Source organism: Mandrillus leucophaeus, unplaced genomic scaffold (genome assembly GCF_000951045.1).
Source record: "Mandrillus leucophaeus isolate KB7577 unplaced genomic scaffold, Mleu.le_1.0 Scaffold381, whole genome shotgun sequence".
NCBI classification, from domain to species: Eukaryota; Metazoa; Chordata; class Mammalia; order Primates; family Cercopithecidae; genus Mandrillus; species Mandrillus leucophaeus.
In genome coordinates, this window is record NW_012104043.1 from 89,657 (window position 1) to 99,305 (window position 9,649).

At 41.1% G+C, this 9,649-nt stretch overlaps 2 protein-coding genes across 2 annotated transcripts in view; one reads left to right on the plus strand and one right to left on the minus strand.

The window, feature by feature from the left end:
* Nucleotides 1-9,649, minus strand: part of HERC3 (HECT and RLD domain containing E3 ubiquitin protein ligase 3) — a 219,816-nt gene that overhangs the window by 10,000 nt on the left and 200,167 nt on the right. The window lies entirely within an intron of this gene.
* NAP1L5 (nucleosome assembly protein 1-like 5) lies at nucleotides 1,336-3,300 on the plus strand. The gene has a single exon (XM_011990723.1). It carries the CDS (start codon nucleotides 1,476-1,478, stop codon nucleotides 2,022-2,024), a length of 549 nt encoding a protein of 182 aa, XP_011846113.1. The 5' UTR covers nucleotides 1,336-1,475; the 3' UTR covers nucleotides 2,025-3,300.

The following is a 9,649-nucleotide window of genomic DNA, read 5'->3' on the forward strand; positions in this document are numbered from 1 at the left end:
AGAAGAGGGTGAGGTAGATGGGGAAGAAGAGGGTGAGGAAGATGGGGAAGAAGAGGGTGAAGAGGGTGGGGAAGAAAAGAGTGAGGAGAATGAGGAAAAAGGGCGCGGGTGGGGGGAAAGTGAGGAAGAAGGCAGTGAGTGGGGAAGAGGAGGGTGAGGTGGGTGGGGAAGAAGAGGGTGAGGAGGGTGAGAAAAAGGACAGTGGTGGAGGGGAGGTGAGAAAGAAGGCAGTGAGTGGAGAAGAGGAAGATGAGGAGGGTGAGGAAAAGGACAGTGCGGGGGCGGGGGAGGTGAGAAAGAAGGCAGTGAGTGGGGAAGAAGAGGGTGAGGAGGGTGGGGAAGAAGAGGGTGAAGGGGTGGGGAAAAGGACAGTGCGGGGAGGGGAGAAGGTGAGGAAGAAGGCAGTGAGTGGGGAAGAAGCGGGGAAGAAGATGGGCAGAAGGTGGGGCATAACACAGTGCGGGGGAGGGGCAGGAGGGAGGGAGAAGATGGTGGCAAGGAAAGGTGTGAAAACAGATAATGGGGAAGGCAGGAAAGCAGATGGTGTTGGGGGAAGCCCGGGAAGACGAAAGTGAGCAGGGTGGGATAGATGGCACACGCTTTAACCAAGATAACAGGGGGCCTTGGCCCTGGGCCCCACGCTTTAGAGAGACTTGCTTTTTTTCAGCCCTCCTCAAGCTTTAGTACTTCCCACAGGCCAAAGATTCTGTAGAACCTTCTATAACACACACCAGGACACTGGGAGCTCTGAGACTTCCTACCCAAATGACTCCAAAACTGCTTCCAGGGGTGTCCTGCTGAGAGACAACCTTGCCAGCAGGGTATGTGTCGCCAGGTGTGTGGGATGGCCAAGGGGGTGTTGGGTGGACACACAGGTACAGAGCTTGGATATGCAAGCTGCCCTATCCACACATATGCTCCCCAGGTCCCCAAAAGGGTAGAATGGAGCCAGCTTGCCCGTTCCTCCACTGCCTGGAGAGGAATGTGGAGGAATCTAAGAGGTGATCAAATGCCAGCTATGGAGAGAGATGCAGAGGTAAGCGAAGACATATGTACTAGCATTTGTAGAAGGGCCTGGATGGGGGTGAGGAGCACACGGAAAACGGGCTGAGGCCATCTACGCAGTTCCTGAAGAAGCACCTCGGGCAGCCAGTGACACTCCCAGCCCAGCTCTACAGGGCGTGGGTACATGGGTGGGCTGGGAACAGGGTGTCTGTCCAACAGGCTGGTGTTGAGGGCCCAGGAGACGTCAGGGTAGCAACAGGAGGAATCTGGTGCAGTATGAGCGCACGGCCGTCAGCTGATAGTGGGGAGCCAGTCAAGTGCCGCAAAAGCAGGGGGCGGGGCCGCGGCCGACGTCATTCCCGCGGCCGCGCGTCACCGCCACTTGCCGCATCCGCAAGATCTCTCTGGACCAGCTCGGGTGCAGGGCCTCTGCGGGATCCCTCCTAGACCTCTGCGGCTTCTCCTCTAACATGGCCGACTCGGAAAACCAGGGGCCTGCGGAGCCTAGCCAGGCGGCGGCAGCGGCGGAGGCAGCGGCGGAGGAGGTAATGGCGGAAGGCGGTGCGCAGGGTGGAGACTGTGACAGCGCGGCTGGTGACCCTGACAGCGCAGCTGGTCAGATGGCTGAGGAGCCCCAGACCCCTGCAGAGAATGCCCCAAAGCCGAAAAATGACTTTATCGAGAGCCTGCCTAATTCGGTGAAATGCCGAGTCCTGGCCCTCAAAAAGCTGCAGAAGCGATGCGATAAGATAGAAGCCAAATTTGATAAGGAATTTCAGGCTCTGGAAAAAAAGTATAATGACATCTATAAGCCCCTACTCGCCAAGATCCAAGAGCTCACCGGCGAGATGGAGGGGTGTGCATGGACCTTGGAGGGGGAGGAGGAGGAGGAAGAGGAGTACGAGGATGACGAGGAGGAGGGGGAAGAGGAGGAGGAGGAGGAGGCTGCAGCAGAGGCTGCCGCGGGGGCCAAACATGACGATGCCCACGCCGAGATGCCTGATGACGCCAAGAAGTAAGGGGGGCAGAGACGGATGAAGAGAAAGCCCACGAAGAAAACAGCTTGGTTTTGTTTTTCCCAGAATATTGGTGGACTTAAAAAGGCTCAGGTTTTTGACCAAAATACAATGTGAATTTATTCTGACATTCCTAAAATAGATTAAATTGAAGCAATTAGATCCTGGCCAGCTCGATTCAAATTTTTCATTTTGAACATAATAAATATATCAAAAGGTGTTAAAGAAAACCGAATTAAACCCAAAATTATGTTTTCATGGTCTCTTCTATGAGGATTGAGGTTTACAAAGGGTGTTAGTAGATGCGAAGTAAAGAACGTCACTTTGAAACCCATTCATAACACAGCATACGCTACACATGGAACACCCAGGCCATGAACACGTTTTCAGTGCTTAATTCTTAAATTTCTTTACTCATGACATTTCGCTGCGCAGAGAAGGCAGACCCCAAGAAAAACGTCATCTTTGAGACTTTGCTTTTGTAACGCAGACATCAGCTTTACACTTCACAGGAGATTGATGGCACTGAGGAAGACTGCAATGGAGATCATGACACTACTGTTAATAAGGCCAGGAAAACTGCCATTTCAAGTTCTGAAAAATGTTTTGAGTATTTGAATTTAGAGAATAACATGGTTCCAAGAAGGAGGGTGTAAAACCTGTAAAATACTGTCAACATATGTATTCATTAGTTACAATCTCATGTTTGTGTTTTCTTAGCAGTGTCTATTTACAAAGACGTAAAAAATACCCCAAATATGTTTAAGTATTAAATCACTTTACCTAGTGTTTTAGAAATATTAATTTACTTGAAGAGATGTAGAATGTAGCAAATTCTGTAAAGCATGTGTATCCAGTGTTATGTACTTTGATCCTTGTGACGTCTTTCTGTCATGTAGCTTTTAGGGTGTAGCTGTGAAAATCATCAGAACTCTTCACTGAAGCTAATGTTTGGAAAAAATATATACTTGAAGAACCAATCCAAGTGTGTGCCCCTACCCCCAGCTCAGAAGTAGAAAGGATTTAAGTTTGCTTGTATTAGCTGTGCCTTCATTATTTTGCTATGTAAATGTGACATATTATAAAATGGTGCATAATCAAATTTTACTGCTTGAGGACAGACGCATACAGTAAGGATTTTTAGGAAGAATATATTTAATGTAAAGACTCTTAGCTTCTGTGTGGGTTTTGAATTATGTGTGAGCCAGTGATCTATAAAGAAACATAAGCTTAAAGATGTTTACCACTGTGGTGTTAATAAAACAGTATTTTCAAAAAAATATATATAAAAGACTCGGTACTCTGACTGCCTGTATTCAAATCCCAGCTCTGCCTCCTATTAGTAATGCACCTTAGGCAACTCAGCTAATACTCTCAGTGCTCAATTTCTCCTCATCTACAAAAGGGAATAGGAATAGTCCCTTCCTCATGGGTTACTATGAAGAGCAAATGGATTAATACATATAACGCCTATAGAATAGCATCCAAACCATGGTAAGCGCTGAATAATTCTTAGCTATTATTATTACATGAAAGATAAAGACAGTGATTGGAAATTCAATCCTCCTTCTCTCCTGTTACAAAATGGGAGAAATGGACATCACTACATCAATGCCTTCCCATGTTTATGATTCCTTATTATGAGAGAAGAATGTGGCCTTTAATTCAGAAACACAGGAAATTAAACTATCTTGTTTTGGTTTCCTCAACATAATATCAAGTTTTTATTATCTCCCAGAAAGGATAAAAGACTTCAATATAACATTAAAAATATACAAAAAAGGCTATTTCAACTTTGTTTGCTTCTTTCTGAATGAAGCAGAAAGTTTTTTTAAAAAACTGTACTCCAAAAAAATTAAAAAATCAGATGCCATTTGCTTCATTTTCCCTGCAGGGTTAAAATTACAAAGAAGCAAAATTAAATTGCTTTATCCTAGGGAATGGAAGGCAGCACTGACCTGTTGCTAATAACAACAGATTGTTGAGTACAAACAACCTTAAGGTAATGTTAATCTTCCTTATGATCAGGCCAACCAAATGAGAAAATCAGAATAGTATATTACATACGAAGTTCTGATTATCTTAATCATATGATTATCTTAATAGAGAAAAAATCTAATAAAATTTAATATTCATTTCTTATATCCAGGAATGAGATTATCATTTTACTATTTTTCTGGGTACAGTAAAAAGCAAAAATGATTGAAACACAGATAAGAGGTATAAGTATTGGGAAATGTTTTTTACGTATAGAAAACCCAAGAGAATCAACTGAAAAAAATTCAATTTAATAAGTTTGATGAATTGACCAGTTATCAGATAAATACACAAAAACCCATAACCATTTATAGGCACTAATAATGATCAAAATATATGGGAAAGGCTAAAACCTCTAATAAGAAATGTGTATAACCTATGTAAAAATAAAAAACAAATAAATGTAACATAAGCCTTTGGATGTAAGATTGAATATCACAAAAGTATCAGTTCTTCCCAAATTAACTTTTATCACAATTCTAATCAAAACTCAAACTGGATCTGGAACCTAATATAATTACCATAATGCTCACCTTAAGAACAGCTAAGAAAACCTTTAGCAATTTGGAAACAGTTTAGATTTTTACCTCTGACTACAGACTAATTGAAGAAAATATACTAAATATTTATCAATTACATCAATTACTGGACAGGGAATGGCTCGGATAAGAGTGATATAAGACCAAAAGAAGTAACAGACATGACAACACAAAAATTAAGAAATCACAGAGTTAAAGACACACACTACATTTTCAAAAGCAAAAACAGAATAAAACCTACAATAGATATAGATGGCAAAGGGTTAGTAGTCTTAAACATAATGAAGAGTTCCTATGAATCATATGAAAATTATTAAGTCCTACTAGAGAAATACATAAAGGACATCAGCAGAGTCTCTAAAAAGAGGAAAGACTGCAAACCCTGACTGAGGCAGAAAGAACTCACCTAGTACTGCGTGTTCCTGAACCTGCAGCACTAGGTGAGGTGGGGCTCTGGCAGAGTCTAGAGACAAGTGTTCCTAGCTCTGTGCTCTGGCCAGCAATCCTTTTGTTTATGATAACACTTTAGCTATGGGGTTTTCTAGCTACCGGCTGTACCACTGTTGGCCACTTCTCTAAGGATATAGGGATGTTTGTGATGTCAAGCGATTTCTGCCATTTCCTAACTAGGCTAATCTTTACACTCTTTCCTAGACTGCTTATTTGATAGCTTCTCTGGCAACCCTAAAACCTGCATCTAGCAGGATACCCTTGCTTCAAGGTAGGTCAAACACTATCATTCATAAACCATTTTCAACCTATTATAGGCCAAAATTAGTCAACAAAGCAAAAATTAACTGGCAGAAAGAAAGAAAGGCAGCATGCAATACACAACCAACTCTCTGAGTATTACACAGAAAACTGGCATGCCGATGCTTACTGTGAAAAATGGCATGGCAGCTCTCTCTACCTGAGAATGTACACTCAATGCATACACATAGACACATTTACACATATACACACACACACACACTTTTTTTTTTATTAAGGTGAAATTCACATAACAAAATTAACCATTTTAAAGGGAACAATTCAGTGGCATTTGTACATTCACAATGCTGTGCAACCACCACCTTCTAGTTAATTCATTTTTTAAACAAAATATTTTAGAGGTAAACAGCAGTAAAATAGATCAGTACTGTGTAGAGTATGTAAAGTAGCCTATGTGTGAAAGAAATGCAACATTTTGTAAGTGAGATTAAATTTCTTTTTAGTTTTTTCTTTTTTTTTTTTTTAAAGAATACACACCATTTTTCTAAGAACTGGGTGAAATGGTGATAATGATATATAAGGGAGTATAATTCATTAGCAAAATAAATTTATCAAAAATACCTATCAACAAATTCAAACGTTATACATTTTAATTCCATTTCACCCCTGAGACCTTATCATTAAAAAGCAATTTTAAAGGCACAAAATCCTTTATACACAAAAGATACTTGACATAGTCTTATTAAAAATGGTGGTGGGGGGAAGAGAAAAAAGAGAATAAAAAAGAACATACAAACAAGTCAAATATTAAACAGTGAAGAAACAGAAAAATACACATTCACATAGCAGACCATGCAGTCATTATTAAGGGTGTTCATAAGGACTTTGTAATAGCATTTTAAATATAAGCATTGTCTTCACCTAAGTTTAAAAATTCAGACACTCCATTTCATATGTATATAGTTATGTTTTTAGCTATTCCAATTTTGCTTTTTAAAAACATTACCTAGTTGGCCTGATACGAAAAACAGCAAAGTCTTCAAAGTCATTTTTCTTCCTAGGGGGAAAGGAGGATGGGAACTCTCGAGCCCCAGCCTTAGCCCCTGAGAGGTCAGATGCTGATGCCCATGGAGCGCGGTCTGACTCAAACCACCTGGCTTTGAATCCTGGCTCTGGTTTAGAATCCTGGACTTCTAGCTCTGCAACCTTGAACAAGAGACTTATGCCTAACTGTGCCTCAGTTTCCTCATCAGTAAATGGGAAGGCTTACATGTCAAATATTTCAAATAATGTCTGATGCATGGTAAGCACTCAAGAAGTGTTACTGGCATTTTAATTCTGCGGTTCCTGTAATAGTCCAATGCAAATACAATGCAGATCTTAAAGACTGCATCCCTCAGAAACTATCCTGAAAGATCAACTGAAGTCTGCCAGCAGTCCTGAAGATCTTAAGGAGCAAAAAGTGTTTGTCATGCATGAGTTTTATTCTCAGCTTCTCACTATAGAATCTAGATGCCCTCTGAAGCACTTACCTTAAGTTTGGCATTTCTGATTATGTGATCCTTTTACTCTACTCTCCGCTCCCCCACTGCCCCCCCAGCCCCATGTGTGTGTCATGTCTTTTTTAATATGGGGAAAATGGGAAGACAGCAATTGCATTTAATCTGATTGCATCAAATTGAGTAAATGTTAGGGAATCTAGAACAATGTGTGGGGTTTTCACTAATGGTAATAACACCATGTTATAGACCATAAGAAATGCTTAACCATGAGTAGTCATGTGATACAGTATTATCCAGATGTGACTACCAGCTGGTGGCAAGATTTGTCTATGATGCAGCCACCAGTAATTAGCCACAGATGTTCTTTTACCTGGATGCCTACAACTCATTTGACTGTATAGGTTCTGTCCATGGATAGAAAGCATTTTAAAACCAAATGAAATGGAATAAATTATGAATATGGAATTGGTATTCCTCTGGCATTTTCCCCTGGGGCAGCAATGCTAGCAAATATCTTACTGTTAACAAAAACAGCCTCAATGCCAGCAGTATCTGTGTATACAACTGCCTAAAAGTACAGTAGGTATTCTTCTTACAGTTCTTTCATTTTCTTAGTCATAAAACGTAGGATTGCCAATGACTAGATTATGGCATATAACCAAGGAAATAATGACTATAATGATCAACTTTTTATAACTTCATACAGCCTTTCTTACCAGGACCTCAATGTACTTTGTTGGTAAGACTTCTATTCTGTGCAGCATAAAATGAAAAGAAAAAAAATTCATTCACGTCTTTTTCTGGTGGTCCCTAACCAAAACAGCTATAGTAAAGAGTACAGCAGTAACCATGAATGGGACTGGTGTCCTTATAAGAGTCACAAGAGAGCTTGCTTTCCATCCCTGCTCTCCACCATGCTAGGATACAACAAGAAGTCAGCAGTCTGCAACATGGAAGAAGGCCCTCGCCAGAACCTAACCATGCTGGCAGCCTAATCTTTGACTTCCAGTCTCCAGAACGTGACAAATACATTTGTGTTGTTTATAAGTCATCCAGTTTATGCTACTTTTTTACAGCAGCCCAAACGAAGACAAACAGGTAACTGTGACAGCAACAGGGTCTCCTGCCTGTCACTGAGTGACACAGACATGTACAGCAGTGCCTAAAGCAGCATGGATGAGTTCACAGTGTACTCAATGAGTACTCTGAAAAACCAAAATCTAAATTTCTACCTAGTACAGAAGCTGTTCCATACATCATGAACACAGTATAATGCAATCAAAATTTCTCTGTCTGAACTGACAACTCAGATTTTTCCATCCCTTTACAGAGCACCTTTCATATTTATGTCCTCTTCTCTACTTTCTAGTATCCAAATCTTAGTAGGCTTCCAAACTTAGCTCTATCCCGTATCTGTCCTCCCAGATGCATCTGTCCAAGCTGATTTCTCTGAACGCCTTCAGATTCAACCACCCAATTTAGTCTTCATATTCCATTTATGGTTGCATCTGAGAACAGCTTATCACCCTAAACAAACTGTGTTATATTTTACTATTCCTGCACAGTTTCTCCCCCAACTGTTGAGTCAATTCAACTGTTGATTCAAAGAAATGTCTTTTGAATAAGGAGAAAGACAGGGAGAGAGAAGCAAAGAAACAGAAAGAGAGAAAAATTCAGACTTAGAAACAGAGCAAAAAAGACAGAGACAAAAATATGCTAAGAGAAATAACTTGACAAAGATATGAAAAGGAGTAAAAAGTTCTGGCAACTGCCTCAACTGCAGACTACATCGCCAATTGCCTATTCCTGCACTAGGTCATTCATTTCCCCAGCCACTGTATCATACTCACAGAGCACTATGATGACCCACCAAAGGATGAGGACATTGTGAATGTTCCCCTTCCTCAGGATGCTTGCCTATCCCACTGTTAGCTTCTAACGAATGATGCACACATTATCTTGTCTGAAACCTAATGCAAAAGCTAAGACATTGTTTGAAAGACTAAAGGCTATATATATATCTACATATGTACTTGCACACATGTGCAATGTTTAAAGCAATCCCCAAAACAAGAAGGGAAGAGAAATCAACTGGGCTAACAAATCTGCTTTATGATCTGCCATAAATTTTCCCAATTCTAAAAACATTATCTGACTATATGGAATAAAAAGCCTGTTCTTACTAAGGAAATAAACAACCTGAAAATAAATTATTTACTGTTAACAAAAGTACCAATGTTATATAGATAAAGGAAACTGCTTTTAGCCCCAAGAGATTCTTATCAAGGGTTTTGATTGCAACATTCTTACTTGAATCAAAACTAGCCTCTATATTAGGTTTCTAGAGCCAAGATAATTCCATCAACTGAAGCCATTTTTGTTGGGTGTCTAGGTGGCTTCTGCATCATTTCACTCAACTCTGATACTAAAGCTCACTTTCCCCAAAGCTGAGGCTTCTTGGATAGTCTGGAAGGTTTACATGACAAAAAAAAAAAAAAAGGTTACTGAATGCTCTATGAGATCATACTAGCTTCGAGTTGTTTTTTAAAAACATCAAGGATGGGCTGCGTGCAGTGGCTCATGCCTGTAATCCCAGCACTTTGGGAGCCTGAGGCGGGCAGATCAGCCCAGGTCAGGAGTCCGAAACCAGGCTGGCCAACATGGCGAAACCCTGTCTCTACTAAAAATACAAAAATTAGCAGGGCATGGTGGTACACGCCTGTAATCCTAGCTACGGGGGAGGCTGAGGCAGAAGAATCACTTGAACCCAGGAGGTGAAGGTTGCAGCGAGCCAAGATTGCACCACTGTACTCCAGCCTTGGAGACAGAGTGAGACTCC